At 42.9% G+C, this 24,071-nt stretch overlaps 1 protein-coding gene across 2 annotated transcripts in view; it reads right to left on the bottom strand.

The window, feature by feature from the left end:
- LOC110494684 (guanine nucleotide-binding protein G(s) subunit alpha-like) overlaps positions 1 to 24,071 on the bottom strand; it is a 48,683-nt gene that overhangs the window by 18,397 nt on the left and 6,215 nt on the right. Inside the window, exons 1-4 of one of the 2 annotated variants that reach the window (XM_090206304.1) lie at positions 17,636 to 19,009; positions 15,199 to 15,271; positions 6,908 to 6,962; positions 6,608 to 6,727 (exon numbers count right to left, since the gene is read on the bottom strand). In XM_090206304.1, the coding sequence (XP_090062430.1) occupies positions 6,608 to 6,727; positions 6,908 to 6,962; positions 15,199 to 15,271; positions 17,636 to 17,819 (432 nt within the window). In that variant the 5' untranslated portion in view covers positions 17,820 to 19,009. Of the gene's footprint in view, positions 1 to 6,607; positions 6,728 to 6,907; positions 6,963 to 15,198; positions 15,272 to 17,635; positions 19,010 to 24,071 lie in introns of those variants that run through there. The other variant, XM_090206303.1, reaches the window with a different exon arrangement.

Raw genomic sequence — 24,071 nt, 5'->3', positions numbered from 1 at the left:
CATATGATCATATGTGTTTAAAGTTAGACTGAAACAAAATCCTGCAGGAGCTGCCCAGGAGGGTTGGCAATCCATGGGCTAGCATAGAGGCTAATAGGCTGACCACACCGCTCGCGTCGCAAAATAAATTTAGAAATCTATGTTTTTCAATTATTGCACCCACACTGCTCACGCGTGTCAACGAATGTCCTTTCTATTTCTGACGCAGATCGCACTGCAAGGCCTGCCTCTCCCATCTCCTCATTGTTTTATAGAAGCAGGTACCCACGTGCCATCTCCTCATTGGTTATACCCACGTGGGTGATTGAAAGACGAACTGTGTTGCCGGTCGGTGTAGTAATATTATGAAAGTTTAGATGCCAATAGCCATATAAGTTCAAAGATGAAAATGCCTGGAAGGAGGAGAGATGACTAGAAACTATTCAGTTGGCCGTTTTATGTGTGGATTAATTGTCGGAGTAGAGGACCTTGTGCATTTCAGGTAAAATAACAACTCAATGTTTATATCCCAGGAAAATTAGCTAGCAACAGCAAGCTAGCTAAATAGGACAAATTAGCTAGCAAGTGCGAGCTAACTAGCTAAATTGCCATAAATGTTTAATGCTTTTCGACCCGTTTCCAAATTAATGTAATTGGTTCAGAGTTTGTTTTGATATGTTAACCTGCGTGTCGTGATCACGTTTGGTGTGGGGGGACAAAATACATTTATGCACGATGGTGCAAGCGCGCAGCCGGTTTGGGTTCGGTGTAAGAGTCAATTGGGAATTCAACACTAAATCAACCAATCAGAAAATACTTTTAAGCTGAAAATGACATATTTGGGGCGGGCATTGCATGTGTTTTCCTTTAAGTGGTCTCATTGAACCTACAGCCGTACCCGTCCCTTAGTTGACAGTGGTGAGTGGAGACAGAGTGGGCACAAGACACAAGAGATACAGAGTGAAAAAAACATTCATCAAATCAAGCAGCCTACACATGAACGATGAGGGACAGCAACACCATAACAGAACCTTGTCTTTCCAAATGACAAGGACTCTCTAAGCATCCCCAACTAGGCCTCTGGAGTCCAGACAGTAACAAGACACAGGCTTACATGACAATTGATATGACTGCCAATGCCTGCATGCAACAAAAAAAAACAGAAATGTCAGTCTCACTGACCACGCTAAAATCCTGACATTCACTCATGTTGTAAATCAATCAACGAGCATTTTAACGCTAGTGACTAATTAGTAGGGTCAAGTGTTTCTCCTAAACATGTGGCAGGTAGCCTCAAGGTTTGAGCATTGGGCCAGTAACCGAAAGGTCGCTGGATCGAATACCGGAGCAAGGTGAAAAGGGTACAAAGTGAAAAATCTGTCACTGAGACCTTGAGCAGGGCACTTAACCTTAATTGCTCCTGGGGCGCTGTACAATGGCTGTGATCCTTCTCCCTGAGGGTATCTCAGGGGGAGACGGGGTAGGAAAGAAACACATTTCCATAACACCCTTGTGTGTAATAGGACAAATATAATAACCCCCCAAAATATTATAACCAAGTAGGCTAAAACTCCTGTCCCTATTCCTGAGGTATATCATCAGCGCACATAGCTGAGGACAGACAGATAGCAAGACACCTGTCCTGGTTCAAACTGGTGTTATATTTAGAGAAGTACAGAAGAGGAGGAGACAGATGAGGACAACGAACATATGGGTTGAGGAAGTTCACTGAGACAAAAGGCCATTACGTACAGTAGAAGAAACCAAACTCTTTAAGGAAGACACTGGGATGTAGTCAGTATATTCAAGGCATTGGCTAAGCTTAGGTTTCCTGTCCCTGTTCCCTGTCAGAGCGGAGCGAAGCGGCAGGCAGAGTCAACCAGTCAGACTGGTTCCTGGTAGGCCCTAGCCTAGGGCCAGGGGATAGGGGGAGGGCGAGAGGGAGGAGGAGGCGGCAGCAGCCAATCAGATAGTCTTCTCTGGCCAAACACACACAAACCCACATTAATATAATGAGTTAGATGCTTCAGAAAAGTAGTCAGAAGCCACAGACATTCCAATCCACAATATACAGTGCATTCAGAAAGTATTCAGACCCCTTGACTTTATTCATTTTTTTTAACATTACAGCCTTATTCTAAAATGGATTAAATAAATAATAAATCCTCATCAATCTACCCCATAATGACAAATACAGGTTTTTGAAATGTTTGCAAAATGTATTCAAAATAAAAAACAGAAATACCTTATTTACATAAGTATTCAGACCCTTAGATATGAGACTCGAAATTGAGCTCAGGTGTATCATGTTTCCATTGATCACCTTTAATATGTTTCTACAACTTGATTGGAATCCACATATGGTCAATTCAATTGATTGGACATGATTTGGAAAGGCACACACCTGCCTCTATAAGGTCCCACAGTTGACAGTAAATGTTAGAGCAAAAACCAAGCCATGAGGTTGAAGGAATTGTCTCAGAGTTGCTCTGTGGAGATGGGAGAACCTTCTAGAAGGACAACCATCTCTGCACCACTCCATCAATCAGGACGATGGTAGAGTGGCCAGACAGGAACCACTCTTCAGTAAAATGCACATGACTTAGAGTTTGCCAAAAGGCACCTAAAGGACTTCTCTGGTCTGATGAACTCTTTGGCCTGAATGCCAAGCGTCACCTTTATTTAACTAGACTAGAACAAATTCTTATTTACAATGACGGCCTACCAGGGAACTGAGTTAACTGCCTTGTTCAGGGGCTCGGGGATTCGATCCAGCAACCTTTCGGTTACTGGCCCAACGCTCTAACCACTAGGCTACCTGCCGTCACATCTGGAAGAAACCTGGCACCATCCCTAAAGTGAAGCATGGTGGTGGTAGCATCATGCTGTGGAGTGTTTTTCAGCAGCAGTGACTTGGAGACTAGACAGGATTGAGTGAAAGTTGAATGGAGCAAAGTACAGAGAGATCCTTGATGAAAACCTTCTCCAGAGCACTCAGGACCTCAGACTGGGGTGAAGGTTCACCTAACAACAGGACAACGACCCAAAGCACACAGCCAAGACAACGCAGGAGTGTCTTCAGGACAAGTCTCTGAATGTCCTCGAGTGGCCATGCCAGAGCCCGGACTTGAACCCGATCAAACATCTCTGGAGAGACCTGAAAATAGCTGTGCAGCAAATCTCTCCCCTTCCAATCTGACAGAGCTTGAGAGGATCTTCAGAGAAGAATGGGAAAAACTCCCCAAATACAGGAGTGCCAAGCTTGTCGTGTCATACCCAAGAAGACTCAAGGCTGTAATCACTGCCAAAGGTGCTTCAACAAAGCACCGAGTAACGGGTCTGAATACTTATGTTAATGTCAAATTTTTGGTTTGTCATTATGTATTGTGTGTAGATTGATGGAGAATTATTATTTTTAAAATCCATTTCAGAATAAGGCTGTAACGCAACAGAATGTGGAAAAAGTCAAGGGGTCTGAATAGTTTCCGAATAGATTACTTTGGCACAGCAACAGACCATATAAAATATCTCCAAATCTATAGAAAGCATCGGGGCAAATTCTCACCAAGTTTCACGTTTTAGTCGTATGTATGTGATACACATATACACCGTCCAATGAAATGCTTACTTGCAGGTTCCTTCTCGACAATGCAACAACAATAAGAAATAATACAAGGCTCAGTAGAATAAACATTTTAGCATCAGTATAACACAGGAAGTCACAAGTCAATATTTACAAGTTTTACAGAAGAGGGGATTGGGGGGCAAACTCTCACCTAAAGATGCAACTTCTGATTCAGAATAGGAAAACTGCTTATCCTGCCTGCCTGCTTATCCTGCCTGTTTCCCTGTCTGTCTGTCTGCCTACCCAGCTGCCTGCCAACCCTGGGAACAGGCAGTTTGGAAGGAATCCCTGAGGGTCCTGGTGTTTCAGAGGGGAACTCCCATCAGACTCATTTAGTGTTATTAAACACAATCAGTGTTAACAGGCACAGGCCATGCATCTCTCAGGTGAGAGCCTTATTCAATTGTGAGCATCCCAAGGAGAGCACACCTGCTAATTACTGAACCACAAAACAGCCAGACACCATACTGTAGTAGCTTTCATGGCTGATGTGATGTTCCTCAAGGAACTTATTGGCTATTCCTCCATTCACTGACTGGTCCTATTCCTCCATTCACTGACTGGGTCTATTCCTCCATTCACTGACTGGGTCTATTCCTCCATTCACTGACTGGGTCTATTCCTCCATTCACTGACTGGTCCTATTCCTCCATTCACTGACTGGTCCTATTCCTCCATTCACTGACTGGTCCTATTCCTCCATTCACTGACTGACTGGTCCTATTCCTCCATTCACTGACTGGTCCTATTCCTCCATTCACTGACTGGTCCTATTCCTCCATTCACTGACTGGTCCTATTCCTCCATTCACTGACTGGTCCTATTCCTCCATTCACTGACTGGTCCTATTCCTCCTGTCACTGACTGGGTCTATTCCTCCATTCACTGACTGGGTCTATTCCTCCATTCACTGACTGGTCCTATTCCTCCATTCACTGACTGGTCCTATTCCTCCATTCACTGACTGGTCCTATTCCTCCATTCACTGACTGGTCCTATTCCTCCAGTCACTGACTGGGTCTATTCCTCCATTCACTGACTGGTCCTATTCCTCCAGTCACTGACTGGGTCTATTCCTCCATTCACTGACTGGTCCTATTCCTCCATTCACTGACTGGTCCTATTCCTCCATTCACTGACTGGTCCTATTCCTCCATTCACTGACTGGTCCTATTCCTCCAGTCACTGACTGGGTCTATTCCTCCATTCACTGACGGGTCCTATTCCTCCATTCACTGACTGGGTCTATTCCTCCATTCACTGACTGGTCCTATTCCTCCATTCACTGACTGGTCCTATTCCTCCATTCACTGACTGGTCCTATTCCTCCATTCACTGACTGGTCCTATTCCTCCAGTCACTGACTGGGTCTATTCCTCCATTCACTGACTGGTCCTATTCCTCCATTCACTGACTGGTCCTATTCCTCCAGTCACTGACTGGTCCTATTCCTCCAGTCACTGACTGGGTCTATTCCTCCATTCACTGACTGGTCCTATTCCTCCATTCACTGACTGGTCCTATTCCTCCATTCACTGACTGGTCCTATTCCTCCATTCACTGACGGGTCCTATTCCTCCATTCACTGACGGGTCCTATTCCTCCATTCACTGACTGGTCCTATTCCTCCATTCACTGACTGGTCCTATTCCTCCATTCACTGACTGGTCCTATTCCTCCAGTCACTGACTGGGTCTATTCCTCCAGTCACTGACTGGTCCTATTCCTCCATTCACTGACTGGTCCTATTCCTCCTGTCACTGACTGGGTCTATTCCTCCATTCACTGACGGGTCCTATTCCTCCATTCACTGACGGGTCCTATTCCTCCAGTCACTGACTGGTCCTATTCCTCCATTCACTGACTGGTCCTATTCCTCCTGTCACTGACTGGGTCTATTCCTCCATTCACTGACTGGTCCTATTCCTCCAGTCACTGACTGGGTCTATTCCTCCAGTCACTGACTGGTCCTATTCCTCCATTCACTGACTGGTCCTATTCCTCCTGTCACTGACTGGGTCTATTCCTTCATTCACTGACGGGTCCTATTCCTCCATTCACTGACGGGTCCTATTCCTCCAGTCACTGACTGGTCCTATTCCTCCATTCACTGACTGGTCCTATTCCTCCATTCACTGACTGGTCCTATTCCTCCATTCACTGACTGGTCCTATTCCTCCATTCACTGACTGGTCCTATTCCTCCATTCACTGACTGGGTCTATTCCTCCATTCACTGACTGGTCCTATTCCTCCATTCACTGACTGGTCCTATTCCTCCATTCACTGACTGGTCCTATTCCTCCATTCACTGACTGGGTCTATTCCTCCATTCACTGACTGGTCCTATTCCTCCATTCACTGACTGGTCCTATTCCTCCATTCACTGACTGGTCCTATTCCTCCATTCACTGACTGGTCCTATTCCTCCATTCACTGACTGGTCCTATTCCTCCATTCACTGACTGGTCCTATTTCTCCATTCACTGACTGGGTCTATTCCTCCATTCACTGACTGGGTCTATTCCTCCTGTCACTGACTGGGTCTATTCCTTCATTCACTGACGGGTCCTATTCCTCCATTCACTGACTGGGTCTATTCCTCCATTCACTGACTGGGTCTATTCCTCCATTCACTGACTGGGTCTATTCCTCCATTCACTGACTGGTCCTATTTCTCCATTCACTGACTGGTCCTATTCCTCCATTCACTGACTGGTCCTATTCCTCCAGTCACTGACTGGGTCTATTCCATCCTGCCTTAAATTCAAACACATAGACCTATATCACGTTAGCAGCCAGTTTGACTAATGTTCATAGTTCCATCAGTTTGAGGTGGACATTTTTCTTTGGGGCAAGAACTCAGAATGAGACTGCAGAATCCAATTAGGGTTTGAACTAGTCTGTTAGCCCACTGAGCTAAACGAGCACCATCAGAGAACAACCCGGAAACATGCCAACATGACAGGGAGAATAAGTCATTATTAATTAGAAAAATACTTACCGATGTAAATTCAAAATCCTTCTGATTTACTAGGTTGAGGATGTATTGGATTCGGAACTGGTGTGCTGGGTTGGCTAACCGGACTGGGGGCGTCAGTGTACTCATGGCTGTCACGATAGTCTGGAATGGAGGAAAATAGAAAAACCTTGATTTACAAAATCTACAGACATTTTTTAAATGTTTTTGTAAATCTTGAAATGTGTTAAAGACTTCCTCTATTGGGATACTAGTACTGCTAACTCATGTAAACAATGTAACCAAGAGGGAGAAAATCAGCAGTAAACAGCACCAATTACTGACCTCTATAGCTTCTTTTATGTTGTTTTTAATGTCTTGAATTTTCTGTTTTTTCTCCCTGTGAAGCATGAAAATAGATATTTAGAATCACGATAATGAGGAAGTCAGTGTATAACAGCATACCACCTAAATGTCATCAAAATCACCATAAAGGTGTAGCAATGCTTGACATGGAAAAGAAGAATGGCAATCTTTACTCATTGAAGTCTGCAAACACTAAATAAGGGCCAGACCACACAGACTTTGCATCCATAAAAAATGGTTGCCAATGGTTTTTCTATGGGGCTCATGCATTGATGGACGATAGAGACAATTTAATTTGGATAGATAGACAAATAGTGCATTCTTCATGCATTTCATCAGTCTGTGTAGCTGGGCTGATAGAATGTAGGAGTTTCAGTGACAGAGTAAAAGCAGTGCACTGTACGACAGAGGAGGCTCCACTACATTCCTCACACTAAGACCTCAAAACACCCCGTTTAAAATAAACTGCCATACCAATCTCTTCTCACCACTGCCATTCCACTCCTCTCCCTTATCATCCACTCTCCCTATCATTCTGTCACTCCCCACCTCCCATCGCCTTCTGTCCTCCTCATCCCACTCTCCAGCACCTTGTACTGACTGGCACTGCCTGTCCAACTTCCAGTAGGTAGGTACAACATTCTAGTCTGAGGGGCAGGCTGAGACAACCACACGGAACTGAAGCAAGCACGATAGAGATCCCCTCCCTCCATATATTTATCAATAGCCTACACCAGGGTATCTGGCTGTGGAACACAAACCCGGACAACAACTGTCCTGAATTGACCATCAATACAATCTGTATACGGTCCCTGCTATGGACTGACTGACTGGCTGATGTGTGTGTGTGTGTGTGTGTATGTAATTTTGGCCTACTATGTTTTTAAATTGCACTATTTCTATGAGGTGATCAGTATTATATGTTGCGTATGTCATGTAGGAGCAGTCGTTCTTGTACGTCCAACAAAAAGGCCCCCTCTGGGACAATAAAGTTGATCTGATCTTATTAAGACCTGTCAACTGTGCCATATGGGGAAGCCAAGGTGTGGAATGATCAGAATCATGACCAGTAAAATTAACAATACAGCCACTGTACGTAACCTGAGAATCCACGGAAATGGAACCTGAGTGAAGTCATATTGTTGGGAAACAAAAGCTTAAGGCAAATTACTGTTTTTAATGAGAGGTCCTACAGTATTGATGTTGGCATACTATATGACATACTATACTGGCTAGGGAAAAGAAGTTAGTGAAACCTAAATCGTCAGCATTTTCTCTCGATGAGCAGGGTTACAAGACCTACTAGCCTGAACGCAGTAGGCTATGCATGTGATTTCAAACGATTCAAAAACTATTTCAAGGATCTGTTGAATAATTGGTGCCATCTAGCAAAACACTTGTTGTTTAAAAAACAGTTTATAAAATAGGCAATTCATAGAGCAATACACTTTGTAAATATTATCAATTAACTCAAGCAGTTTCACCTATAGTCATAACAAAACACCCAGTCTCTGGCGACTAACACCCATATACTCTCTGGGTTGGGGTGGAATTGCACACCCAATATAATTGAAAATGTAGCTACATTGCAAGAAACAGGTGAATATGCATTAGCCAAAGTCCGCCATCACACTCGCACATACCCGCACAGTGAATTTACTGTTCCTTGCTACCTTGTCACTTTTTTATTTATTTTGTATGCTGGAGTACGCATATCATTTGACAACAACACTTACAATGCCTTTTACTTCAGGAGATCTCACTGATGATATCAGTGTGTGTAATTCGGTTGTCAAGGTAACAACCTGTATCTGCTGCTACATTTCCATTTGAGTCATTTAGCAGACACTCTTATCCAGAGCGACTTACAGTAGTGAGTCATTTAGCAGACACTCTTATCCAGAGCGACTTACAGTAGTGAGTGCCTACATTTTCATTGATACTGGTCCCCTGTGGGAATCGAAGCCACAACCCTGGCGTTGCAAGTAACATGCTCTACCAACTGAACCACACGGGATAATGGCAGGTACGCGCTCACCCCTAAACAAGCTGAACCCCAATATTTATGAAAAGGCATTTATACGTTTCGACTGTGGTCCTGAACTTGGTCGACCCGGAATGAAAATGCCACCCCCAGGTTAAAAAGAAGTGTGAACCCTCTTGTCTCTTCAACCTGATTGGGGTGAATGCCAGTGTGGGATTGTCATTCAAGCCATATACTACAGTATCTATTTATTTAATAAGCCACGAGGGGGTGTGGTATGTGGCCAATATACCACGGCGAAGGGCTGTTCTTATGCACGACGCATCGTGGACTGCCTGGACACTGTCACGACTTCCGCCGAAGTTGGTCCCTCTCCTTGTTCGGGCGGCGTTCGGCGGTCGACATCACCGGCCTTCTAGCCATCGCTGATCCACTTTTCATTTTCCATTTGTTTTGTCTTTGTTTTACACACCTGGTTTCAATTCCCCAATTACATCATTATTTAACCCTCTGTTTTCCCCATGGTTTTTGTGCATGTTTGTTTTATGTATTTCGGTCCGATTGTGATGGCTTGGTATTACTACATGTATTTGGTCATTTTGAGTAAAGTTACTTTTATTACTCCATCTCTGCTGTCCTGCGCCTGACTCCTCTGCACCAGCTACACCCAGACCTTTTACAGACACAGCCCTTAGCTGTGGTATATTGGCAATTTAAACTCTGCAAAAAAAAGAAACTGCCCTTTTTCAGAACCATGTCTAAAGAAATCAAATCAAATCAAATCAAATCAAATTTTATTTGTCACATACACATGGTTAGCAGATGTTAATGCGAGTGTAGCGAAATGCTTGTGCTTCTAGTTCCGACAATGCAGTAATAACAAGTAATCTAACTAACAATTCCAAAACTACTGTCTTGTACACAGTGTAAGGGGATAAAGAATATGTACATAAGGATATATGAATGAGTGATGGTACCGAGCAGCATAGGCAAGATACAGTAGATGGTATCGGGTACAGTATGTACAAATGAGATGAGTATGTAAACAAAGTGGCATAGTATAGTATAAAGTGGCTAGTGATACATGTATTACATAAGGATACCGTCGATGATATAGAGTACAGTATATACGTATGCATATGAGATGAATAATGTAGGGTAAGTAACATTTATATAAGGTAGCATTGTTTAAAGTGGCTAGTGATATATTTACATAATTTCCCATCAATTCCCATTATTAAAGTGGCTGGAGTTGAGTCAGTGTCAGTGTGTTGGCAGCAGCCACTCAGTGTTAGTGGTGGCTGTTTAACAGTCTGATGGCCTTGAGATAGAAGCTGTTTTTCAGTCTCTCGGTCCCAGCTTTGATGCACCTGTACTGACCTCGCCTTCTGGATGATAGCGGGGTGAACAGGCAGTGGCTCGGGTGGTTGATGTCCTTGATGATCTTTATGGCCTTCCTGTGACATCGGGTGGTGTAGGTGTCCTGGAGGGCAGGTAGTTTGCCCCCGGTGATGCGTTGTGCAGACCTCACTACCCTCTGGAGAGCCTTACGGTTGAGGGCGGTGCAGTTGCCATACCAGGCGGTGATACAGCCCGCCAGGATGCTCTCGATTGTGCATCTGTAGAAGTTTGTGAGTGCTTTTGGTGACAAGCCGAATTTCTTCAGCCTCCTGAGGTTGAAGAGGCGCTGCTGCGCCTTCTTCACGATGCTGTCTGTGTGAGTGGACCAATTCAGTTTGTCTGTGATGTGTATGCCGAGGAACTTAAAACTTGCTACCCTCTCCACTACTGTTCCATCGATGTGGATAGGGGGGTGTTCCCTCTGCTGTTTCCTGAAGTCCACAATCATCTCCTTAGTTTTGTTGACGTTGAGTGTGAGGTTGTTTTCCTGACACCACACTCCGAGGGCCCTCACCTCCTCCCTGTAGGCCGTCTCATCGTTGTTGGTAATCAAGCCTACCACTGTTGTGTCGTCCGCAAACTTGATGATTGAGTTGGAGGCGTGCGTGGCCACGCAGTCGTGGGTGAACAGGGAGTACAGGAGAGGGCTCAGAACGCAACCTTGTGGGGCCCCAGTGTTGAGGATCAGCGGGGAGGAGATGTTGTTGCCTACCCTCACCACCTGGGGGCGGCCCGTCAGGAAGTCCAGTACCCAGTTGCACAGGGCGGGGTCGAGACCCAGGGTCTCGAGCTTGATGACGAGCTTGGAGGGTACTATGGTGTTGAATGCCGAGCTGTAGTCGATGAACAGCATTCTCACATAGGTATTCCTCTTGTCCAGATGGGTTAGGGCAGTGTGCAGTGTGGTTGAGATTGCATCGTCTGTGGACCTATTTGGGCGGTAAGCAAATTGGAGTGGGTCTAGGGTGTCAGGTAGGGTGGAGGTGATATGGTCCTTGACTAGTCTCTCAAAGCACTTCATGATGACGGATGTGAGTGCTACGGGGCGGTAGTCATTTAGCTCAGTTACCTTAGCTTTCTTGGGAACAGGAACAATGGTGGCCCTCTTGAAGCATGTGGGAACAGCAGACTGGTATAGGGATTGATTGAATATGTCCGTAAACACACCGGCCAGCTGGTCTGCGCATGCTCTGAGGGCGCGGCTGGGGATGCCATCTGGGCCTGCAGCCTTGCGAGGGTTAACACGTTTAAATGTCTTACTCACCTCGGCTGCAGTGAAGGAGAGACTGCATGTTTTCGTTGCAGGCCGTGTCAGTGGCACTGTATTGTCCTCAAAGCGGGCAAAAAAGTTATTTAGTCTGCCTGGGAGCAAGACATCCTGGTCCGTGACTGGGCTGGGTTTCTTCCTGTAGTCCGTGATTGACTGTAGACCCTGCCACATGCCTCTTGTGTCTGAGCCGTTGAATTGAGATTCTACTTTGTCTCTGTACTGGCGCTTAGCTTGTTTGATAGCCTTGCGGAGGGAATAGTTGCACTGTTTGTATTCGGTCATGTTACCAGACACCTTGCCCTGATTAAAAGCAGTGGTTCGCGCTTTCAGTTTCACACGAATGCTGCCATCAATCCACGGTTTCTGGTTAGGGAATGTTTTAATCGTTGCTATGGGAACGACATCTTCAACGCACGTTCTAATGAACTCGCACACCGAATCAGCGTATTCGTCAATGTTGTTATCTGACGCAATACGAAACATCTCCCAGTCCACGTGATGGAAGCAGTCTTGGAGTGTGGAGTCAGCTTGGTCGGACCAGCGTTGGACAGACCTCAGCGTGGGAGCCTCTTGTTTTAGTTTCTGTCTGTAGGCAGGGATCAACAAAATGGAGTCGTGGTCAGCTTTTCCGAAAGGGGGGCGGGGCAGGGCCTTATATGCGTCGCGGAAGTTAGAGTAACAATGGTCCAAGGTCTTTCCTCCCCTGGTTGCACAATCGATATGCTGATAAAATTTGGGGAGTCTTGTTTTCAGATTAGCCTTGTTAAAATCCCCAGCTACAATGAATGCAGCCTCCGGATAAATTGTTTCCAGTTTGCAGAGAGTTAAATAAAGTTCGTTCAGAGCCATTGATGTGTCTGCTTGGGGGGGGATATATACGGCTGTGATTATAATCGAAGAGAATTCTCTTGGTAGATAATGCGGTCTACATTTGATTGTGAGGAATTCTAAATCAGGTGAACAGAAGGATTTGAGTTCCTGTATGTTTCTTTCATCGCACCATGTCACGTTAGTCATAAGGCATACGCCCCCGCCCCTCTTTTTACCAGAAAGATGTTTTTTCCTGTCTGCGCGATGCGTGGAGAAACCTGTTGGCTGCACCGCTTCGGATAGCGTCTCTCCAGTAAGCCACGTTTCCGTGAAGCAAAGAACGTTACAGTCTCTGATGTCCCTCTGGAATGCTACCCTTGCTCGGATTTCATCAACCTTGTTGTCAAGAGACTGGACATTGGCAAGAAGAATGCTAGGGAGTGGTGCGCGCTGTGCCCGTCTCCGGAGTCTGACCAGAAGACCGCCTCGTTTCCCTCTCTTTCGGAGTCGTTTTTTTGGGTCGCTGCATAGGATCCACTCCGTTGTCCTGTTTGTAAGGCAGAACACAGGATCCGCGTCGCGAAAAACATATTCTTGGTCGTACTGATGGTGAGTTGATGCTGATCTTATATTCAGTAGTTCTTCTCGACTGTATGTAATGAAACCTAAGATGACCTGGGGTACTAATGTAAGAAATAACACGTAAAAAAACAAAAAACTGCATAGTTTCCTAGGAACGCGAAGCGAGGCGGCCATCTCTGTCGGCGCCGGAAGTAGATGTCTATTAAAGATAATTCATAGAAATCCAAATAATTTCACAGATCTTCATTGTAAAGGGTTTAAACACTGTTTCCAAAGCTTGTTCAATGAACCATAAACAATTAATGAACATGCACCTGTGGAAAGGTCGTTAAGACTAACAGCTTACAGACGGTAGGCAATTAAGGTCACTGGTATGAAAACTTAGGACACTAAAGAGGCCTTTCTACTGACTCTGAAAAACACCAAAAGAAAGATGCCCAGGGTCCCTGCTCATCTGCATGAATGTGCCTTAGGCATGCTGCAAGGAGGCATGAGGACTGCAGATGTGGCCAGGGCAATAAATTGCAATGTCCGTGAGTGTGTACTGTGTACTGTGAGACGCCTAAGACAGCGCTACAGGGATACAGGACAGACAGCTGATCATCCTCGCAGTGGCAGACCACGTGTAACAACACCTGCACAGGATCGGTACATCCGAACATCACACAGGTACAGGATGGTAACAACAACTGCCTGAGTTACACCAGGAACACACAATCCCTCCATCAGTGCTCAGACTGTCCACAATAGGCTGAGAGTGGCTGGGGACTGAGGGCTTGTAGGTCTGTTGTAAGATAGGACCTCACCAGACATCACTGGCAACAACGTCGCCTATGAGCACAAACCCACCATCGCTGGACCAGGCAGGACTGGCAAAAAGTGCTCTTCTCTGACGAGTCATGGTTTTGTCTCACCAGGGGTGATGGTCGGATTTGCGTTTATCGTTGAAGGAATGAGCGTTACCCCGAGGCCTGTACTCTGGAGCGGGATCGATTTGGAGGTGGATGATCCGTCATGGTCTAGAGCGGTCTGTCACAGCATCATCGGACTGAGCTTGTTGTCATTGCAGGCTAGCTCAACGCTGTGCGTTACAGGGAAGGCGTCCTCCCTCCTCATGTGGTACCCTTCCTGCAGGCTCATCCTGACATGACCCTCCAGCATGAAAATGCCACAAGCCATACTGCTCGTTCTGTGTTTGATTTCCTACAAGACAGGAATGTCAGTGTTCTGCCATGGCCAGCGAAGAGCCCGGATCTCAATCCTATTGAGCACGTCTGGGACCTGTTGGATCGGACGGTGAGGGCTAGGGCCATTCCCCCCAGAAATGTCCGGGAACTTGCAGGTGCCTTGGTGGAAGAGTGGGGTAACATCTCACAGCAAGAACTGGCAAATCTGGTGCAGTCCATGAGGAGGAGATGCACTGCAGTACTAAATACAGCTGGTGGCCACAACATTTGCTGACTGTTACTTTTGAGTTTGACCCCCACCTGGTTTAGGGACACATTATTCAATTTCTGTTAGTCACATGTCTGTGGAACTTATTCAGTTTATGTCTCAGTTGTTGAATCTTGTTATGTTCATACAAATATTTACACAGGTTATGTTTGTTGAAAATAAACGCAGTTGACAGTGAGAGGACGTTTTTTTTTGTTGCTGAGTTTATCACAAACCCCCAAGGTGCCTTATTGCTATTATAAACTGGTTACCAAAGTAATTAGAGCAGTAAAAATAAATGTTTTGTCATACCCGTGGTATACGGTCTGATATACCACGGCTGTCAGCCAATCAGCATTCAGGGCTTGAACAACCCAGATTATAAAGGTATAAAATCTAAACAATGAATCATCCTGAGAGAATCCTAGGGCCTCGGTTACCAGTTTAAAGTCTGTGTAATACAAAAGGAGTAAGAACCCTATGGGCTTCAGTAAGGCTGCGACGATACCAGCATCGCGATACTCATTAGTCTCCTGCAACAAAACCCGAAGCGGATTTAACTTCTTTAAGAAAACAGCCCTAATGATGGAAGCAAGCATAATTATTTTGTCATCCAGAGTCACATTTATTTAAAAGGACCATAGACTTTGACCTGCTTCAGTTTTTCCGTGAAAAGAATATTGCTATACTGGTATCGTCCCGGCCCAAGCCTTCAGTGGCACCTAGAAAATAATTAGTGCTTGACACGGTTCTGCAAAGATTTATGAAATGAGGGGAAATAATACTTACTCTGCGTTGAAGCCATTCACATGCAATATTCGCATTTGTTTAACTATCGTGCTCTTCCCAGATTCACCAGCACCTGCAAACAGAGAGAACAGGAAGATAAATCTAAAGACCTTTCAAAAAACACCTCACTTGACAGTGGTCTCTTTAGGGCGATATCAATTCCCTTGAGCTAAATTCTAGGCATGCAAATCACACATTACTTCAGTGTTCAACCAAGTTATGACCTACTACAACTAGGTCCCAGAGTGTTTCCTGGTCAGATAATAAGGTTAGGAAGAAATCCTAACCTCTAGTGATGACTGTCCACTAACCACGGAACATGGAATGCTGGGAACATTCGGGGATATTCGGAACAGTCATTCCCCACACATTGAGGAACGGAGAGAACAAACGCTGCTCCTTCGTGCTAACAGCATGCTACATGCTAAATGAAAATGAAAAGCAAACAGACCAGATCCTAACATGGGCCTGAGCATCTTCTTTTTTTTTTTTTTTACTTCTCTCCAAGGGAAAAACACACCAATAATGTAGCGAGTTGACTAGGTAGACTTGTCATAAATACCTAGGCCCCTATAAAATCCCAAATGGTAACCAGGTTTCCGGGATCCGGTCAAACACATTCTTACTGTGCAGCAACAAAAAAAATGAATTGGAATAAATATGCAGCTTTTACATTTATTTTGTATGGTGAACATACTTTTGTTGAATTAATGTATCCAAAGAATGTGAATTATTTTAGTGAATGAAGAATGTTGTTGTTGGATAAGTTAATAGGGACCCTAGTCATTGTCACTTCAGACTAGAATCAATGTCTGTATTATTATTAGGCCTAATACTGTAACGTCAAAAACATAGAACGTGATTTCATGTGGTTTGTAATACCAATGAGGATTAAATTGCTCCAAAAGATGAGCCTACCAAATCAAGCCAATTAAAGGAAAAGATCAGTAGTTAGTCTAGCCAGCTATCCAAACTTGTTGTAATCATGGCCGATTACCGGCTGGCCGGGCACGTATGGCATGTGCCCAGAGGTCCTGACCTCCGGAGCCACCATTGATTTTGTTAGTCACTCTCAGTCAGATATCATATTAAGAAACATTTTGTAGAATTGCAGGAAATGTCTCTGTCCCATGGCAAAATGTGTAGAATTGCAGAAAACTTGCTAACTATACAGACGTTTTTATCTCAATATCAAATAATTCTGTGTAACAAATAACTACCTTACTGTGATTGTTTTCATTTAAAATGGTCAAAAATAAACAAAAGAATAGCTTCTTAGCAAAGAGCCATTTCTCAAGCAATTTTGCTAGGACTGTTTGGGAGTGGTCTTAGGGAGGGGAAAAAAGAAAATGAGCTTTTATTGGCAGAGAAGTTTGGAACTCTGTTTTTTATCTTTCTTATTTACCCCAAAGCTCAATCCCACCAAAACAGGTTGACATTTCAGGGAGTCTTTTTAAACAGTAAAAGGGCCATTATCATCATGTTCACAATGTCACAGTATTATTCTAACCTCAGTGTGGAAATATATATAAAACACTAGAAAATCATGTTTTTGACTGCACTGGGCCTTTAAAACTGCAACATGTTATCTATGCTCCATGGCAAAACGTGTAGAATTGCAGGATATGAACTTTAAAACTACACTTTCTCTCTCCACTGGCAAGAGGGGGGCTTCTAAAATGGTTTTCCATGAGGTGTGGGTGTGGGGGTCACCCAACCAAATCTTGCTTAGGGCCTTTAAATCCTAGAGCCAGCCCTGTGTAATTGGAATAACTCCATTACTATACCATTATAAAGCAATTACTATGAAACAACACGCTAATACAATGGTGTTACTTGAGTAATTACAGTGTTATTACATAGGTAGGACTAGGAACATCTTGATTACTCTAGGCCTACTGTCAAATAAATCAGTCCTGGTATTAGCAACGATTATGATTAAAAGCACTCCAAGGAAAACGTAGTGCATGATGATGAAAACTCACATTTCTGAGGACTATAATATATAGGTTACTCTTCCAAAGTCAGGCATATAGACACACATTGCTAGGCTTACACCACAAGCAATAATTCCACTAGTCAGATGGCATCATATGCAACAATGTTGCAAAATAAGGGTACAAATCCTTTTGGTGGCTTTTCATGAACAGCTGCTTGAAATGACAGGTGTGCATTGACACACGTATTGTCAGTGTAAGTCTTTTACAAGAACAAAGTCCTATCGAAAATGACAGCAAAACCACACGTAAACCCCATTACAATAAAACAAATGGAAGAGTCTTGGTTTAATAGACTGCCCAGGAAGAACATGGGCCTACATACAATACGGTCATTTACCACGTCAGACCCTTGTCATCCTCAAATGCCACAATAGGTATATGGCAGGGATACCCACATTAAACATGGCATGAACACTTAACCAATGTCAGAAACCTACCTAATAGCAGAAGCCGGTGAGTAGCTCGGTAAATCTGTTTGTCTTTTTGAAGCTGTTTCTCTATCTTTTTGTTAGCTTCCCTCTGTGTCTTCTCCTCATTACGTTGGTCTTCCGATTTACTATTGCCCAGACAACCCATCTTCCCAAAAACCCAATAAAAAGGTTCGGGGGAGGGGGGATTCATATAATAAATAATTTCTAGATTCCTAGATTGGGCCAAGAGAAAGACACCTTGCTCAAGATGGGTGACATCTGTATTGCCAGTTGCAGACTAAAAACCGGCGGAAGATCAAGACCAACCAAGCCGTAGCCTTTATCACAGTTATTAGTGTTAAATATCTGCCGGCTACAATAGATTATTCAGTGAGAACAGAGTGGTGGTGCTAATCACGACACTCAGGCCGCCCTCTCAGACAGTTGATTCATATAATGTTTTCACTGTAAATCCGCAATATAGTCATCAAGATTCATTTCAGTGTTGAATATTATCCTTCAGCGTTACAATGTACATAAATGATCTCGAGTTGTCGTAGAGCTGGAATCCACACTGAATTCTAGCAAATGTCTCATCTAGAATCCATCATTGGTTTCACTCGTAGAATTCTGACTACTGCCATTCAAAACATTTGCGTATTTCCCTTTTTCTTGTTCAATCCGTCCTCAGCCCCAGCGTGACAGGCAAAGCAGATACAGAGGGTGGATAAAAAAATATGAATATTTCCACTAAAATGACGGCATGTGGATGATTATGCAGGGTTTCCTTCTTCATCCGAATGTATTTTAAATCCAAGACAAAACGTTTTTGTTGTAACTTTGTCAAATATATCCTGTTTTAGTCAATGATATTAATTTAATTCCCCTCCTCGTCACAGATGTTGGCTGCTTTTGGGGTTTGTCCAGATCAAAAAGGCCCTTCTCTCGGTCTTTTTCTTTACCGCTGTAGTTTGTATTTCTCCTCACATCGGTAAGCTTTTCTAGGCGAACATTGCCTTCAGTAGGTTTTGTTGTATGCAATGCAATTTCCCCGATTCAGGTATATTTATGAAAATCATTCATTATTTTCTTGTTTTTCTCGTGGGTAGAGCCCGCTGTCAGTCTAAGCTTTGTATTCCTTTTGAATTCGTATGGTAGCCTAAGCCTGGATATATGTGCATATCGATATATGAACATACCGCGGTAGGCCAATATAACAATTAATCCAACGATGGCAGTTATTTTTTCATGTAAAGGCCAGATCTGCTCTTGCATAAATGTGAATAGATTAGTTTATTTGAAGTATTTATATGCATTTTTGTCCTTTTCTCTGAGAATTGTACATTGAGATAGAAAGCGTTAAAGAGATGGGGTGGGGCAAACAGCTCTCACTGAACCCTGGGAAAGACCAGAGTGTAATCACATGATTGCCCAAAACGTCATGAAGTTGCGATTCCGAAGAGAAAAGGCGCCCTCTTTGAAGAACTGATCGTCCATACAGGGCAAGTGGACTACTGTAGCACAACATATGCATCGTAACCATTATAACATGGATACACAGAATGCATTAATACTCTATTCAGTCTTGACTTCTTTATTCCCTCTCTAAATCTCTGAATGTAAAACATAAAAGGATTTGTAAAGGGGTAGTTTAAAACTGGTTGAAAATTCTCACTATTCTACAAGCACCAAATAAGTACACAATTTTAACCATTTGTTTTCATTTATTATAAACCATCTTTAAATTAATAATAACTTAATTATAAACCACCCCTTTATAAAGAATGCCAGTATATTAATATACATTTGTTTATGGATTCATTTGTAGATATGAATAATAAAAACACATTGCACTTCTTGACAGATATAGGCTTACTAAATGTACTGCTTTACTGGGTCTTGCCATTCCCAAATGTGACATATCAGCCCAGCCTTAAAAAATACCATCCTCTATTAGCATGCTTGAAAATAAATGTGCCCACATTGTGATCAGATTTCCCACTGCATTTAACAACATTTATCTGACCACAGCACAGACTGTATGAGTATGTGGCGTGAAGACACCAGGGGTCTGTTTCTGAATCACAGCAATATACAATCAATGTAAGTTCTCTAAAAAATGACTGTGTATATGGTTATTTGATAGTTGCCCAATTATCATTTGTGTAACCTATTGTCATGTGTGTTGTCAATAACAATGAGTGACTAATATCAGAGCTCAAATTCTTCCGTTAGTGTTTTTGAACTTATTTTGTGAACTAGGAAGTCCTTCAGCTCAGTCGAATGAGTATCCCACTGTTTTGTGTAAATAAAAAATGTAGGCTGCTATATTTCCTTTAACCATCATACAGGCCGGTATATTTCCTTCAATAAATGATTCTGAGCTATTATCCACTGTAAAAAAAACACTGCTATTGCTTTTGAATATTTTGTTGACCTAAAATTTTAAATGTAGAGATTCAGATGATAATTGGAAATCATACAGGCCGGTACATTTCTTTTAACCATCATACAGGCCGGTACATTTATTTTAACCATCATACAGGCCGGTACATTTCCTTCAACCATCATACAGGCCGGTACATTTATTTTAACCATCATACAGGCCGGTACATTTCCTTCAACCATCATACAGGCCGGTATATTTATTTTAACCATCATACAGGCCGGTATATTTATTTTAACCATCATACAGGCCGGTATATTTATTTTAACCATCATACAGGCCGGTACATTTATTTTAACCATCATACAGGCCGGTACATTTATTTTAACCATCATACAGGCCGGTACATTTCCTTCAACCATCATACAGGCCGGTACATTTATTTTAACCATCATACAGGCCGGTACATTTCCTTCAACCATCATACAGGCCGGTATATTTATTTTAACCATCATACAGGCCGGTATATTTATTTTAACCATCATACAGGCCGGTATATTTATTTTAACCATCATACAGGCCGGTACATTTATTTTAACCATCATACAGGCCGGTACATTTCCTTCAACCATCATACAGGCCGGTACATTTATTTTAACCATCATACAGGCCGGTACATTTCCTTCAACCATCATACAGGCCGGTATATTTATTTTAACCATCATACAGGCCGGTATATTTATTTTAACCATCATACAGGCCGGTATATTTATTTTAACCATCATACAGGCCGGTATATTTATTGTAACCATCATACAGGCCGGTACATTTATTTTAACCATCATACAGGCCGGTATATTTATTTTAACCATCATACAGGCCGGTATATTTATTTTAACCATCATACAGGCCGGTATATTTATTTTAACCATCATACAGGCCGGTATATTTATTTTAACCATCATACAGGCCGGTACATTTCCTTCAACCATCATACAAGCCGGTACATTTATTTTAACCATCATACAGGCCGGTACATTTATTTTAACCATCATACAGGCCGGTACATTTCTTTTAACCATCATACAGGCCGGTACATTTCCTTCAACCATCATACAGGCCGGTATATTTATTTTAACCATCATACAGGCCGGTACATTTCCTTCAACAATCATACAGGCCGGTACATTTATTTTAACCATCATACAGGCCGGTACATTTCTTTTAACCATCATACAGGCCGGTACATTTCTTTTAACCATCATACAGGCCGGTACATTTCCTTCAACCATCATACAGGCCGGTACATTTATTTTAACCATCATACAGGCCGGTACATTTCCTTCAACCATCATACAGGCCGGTACATTTATTTTAACCATCATACAGGCCGGTACATTTCCTTCAACCATCATACAGGCCGGTATATTTATTTTAACCATCATACAGGCCGGTACATTTATTTTAACCATCATACAGGCCGGTACATTTATTTTAACCATCATACAGGCCGGTACATTTCCTTCAACCATCATACAGGCCGGTACATTTATTTTAACCATCATACAGGCCGGTACATTTCCTTCAACCATCATACAGGCCGGTACATTTATTTTAACCATCATACAGGCCGGTACATTTATTTTAACTATCATACAGGCCGGTACATTTCCTTCAACCATCATACAGGCCGGTACATTTCCTTCAACCATCATACAGGCCGGTACATTTATTTTAACCATCATACAGGCCGGTACATTTCCTTCAACCATCATACAGGCCGGTATATTTATTTTAACCATCATACAGGCCGGTACATTTCCTTCAACCATCATACAGGCCGGTACATTTATTTTAACCATCATACAGGCCGGTACATTTCCTTCAACCATCATACAGGCCGGTATATTTATTTTAACCATCATACAGGCCGGTACATTTCCTTCAACCATCATACAGGCCGGTACATTTATTTTAACCATCATACAGGCCGGTACATTTCCTTCAACCATCATACCGGCCGGTACATTTATTTTAACCATCATACAGGCCGGTACATTTCCTTCAACCATCATACAGGCCGGTACATTTCTTTTAACCATCATACAGGCCGGTACATTTCCTTCAACCATCATACAGGCCGGTACATTTATTTTAACCATCATACAGGCCGGTACATTTCCTTCAACCATCATACAGGCCGGTACATTTATTTTAACCATCATACAGGCCGGTATATTTATTTTAACCATCATACAGGCCGGTATATTTATTTTAACCATCATACAGGCCGGTATATTTATTTTAACCATCATACAGGCCGGTATATTTATTTTAACCATCATACAGGCCGGTATATTTATTTTAACCATCATACAGGCCGGTATATTTATTTTAACCATCATACAGGCCGGTACATTTCCTTCAACCATCATACAGGCCGGTACATTTATTTTAACCATCATACAGGCCGGTACATTTCCTTCAACCATCATACAGGCCGGTATATTTATTTTAACCATCATACAGGCCGGTACATTTCCTTCAACCATCCCATCATCGTCACTATTTCACCATGGTGTGCGTAGTTCATCTCCAAAGGCCTAAAAGATGTCAACCTTCAAATCTACAGGTAACTGCCAAAAATAAAGGAAACACCAACATAAAGTGTCTTTATAGGGCTTTGAGTCACCACAAGTCAGAACAGCTTCAATGCACATTGGCATAGATTCTACGAGTTTCTGGAACTTTATTGGAGGGATGTGACACCATACTTCCATGAAAAATGACATAATTTGGTGTTTTGTTGATGGTGGTGGACAACGCTGTCTCATGCACCTCTCCACAATCTCCCAAAAGTGTTCAATTGGGTCGAGACCTGGTGACTGAGACGGCCATGTCATATGTTTTACATTGTTTTCATGCTCATCAAACCATTCAGTGACCACTAGTGCCTTGTGTATGGCGGCATTGTCATCTTATGGTGGCATAGCCATGGTAGCCAAAATAATGGCCAGCCCAGCATTTTAAACATGGCCCTAAGCATGGGATGTTAACTGCTTAAACTCATCGATTTTTTTTTATCGATGAGCAAAAAAGATTCAGTATTCTACATTCAAATGCAATGCCCAACTCTTGCCAGTACGGGGCACAATTTAGTTACAGTTGTATCATACCTGAGGCTTCTCAGCAATCACACTGGATTCTAGGATTTGAGCAGTGGCGATTTTAGCATGTAAATCTTGATGGGGCAAACTCAACAAAAACAATTATATGCATGCCAGCAAAGCCACTACACAAGACAGCAAAACAATACATTAATTACACTATAACAGTAACAAACGGTGCCCACAAACTGTTAGAGCCTACATAAAGCTGTCCCAACAGCAGAGCTTTATTTTCAGCACCATGTAGTGAATCCTTACCACTTCTACACCTGGCTATCAGCGGAGCCTTGTCTGGCAGCGAAACAGTTCATTCAGCCTCATTTACTGCCTTTTTAAAAAACATAGCTGATATGGCTGACTTGCTTGAACAAATGTGGTTTCTACTGACAATTGAGATGTACAAGCTATGGCATAAGGAAACGGTGAGCAGATAAGAGGCAATCCGTCATTTAGATTGAGACATTAATGAGTGAGCTAAGACAGACTTAGTGAATATAACTATTTGTTCAGCACTTCTGAAATGTACTGCGACAGAATTCAGAACATTGGCCGTTCTTACAGTATTCTCCCTGTACACCAAGTTAGAACAGTAGGATAAATAAAGGGGGCACATAAGCAGACAATGAAATCTCTTGCAAAACTTGATGATAACAATTCTCTAAAACAGGCTATAGCCTACATGTGGACCATCAAGTCAGAACAGTAGGTTAAGTTATGAGGGGGAACGGGACCAAATTAATAGGGTGAGGCACATGGGTTACTAACAGCTTACATTTATTTTGTTATTTAGCCTTTATTTAACTAGGCATACACTTACTATTACTTTCTTAGCTACAGTATACGTATCTCCCTGGCATATTACATAATTTATGAGGCAGAATACAATACATTTTTGGACTCCCCTTGTTGT

This window comes from Oncorhynchus mykiss, chromosome 17 (assembly GCF_057628025.1).
Source record: "Oncorhynchus mykiss isolate SJ-2025 chromosome 17, ASM5762802v1, whole genome shotgun sequence".
Lineage (NCBI taxonomy): Eukaryota > Metazoa > Chordata > Actinopteri > Salmoniformes > Salmonidae > Oncorhynchus > Oncorhynchus mykiss.
This window is presented reverse-complemented; position numbering and strand designations above follow the sequence as displayed.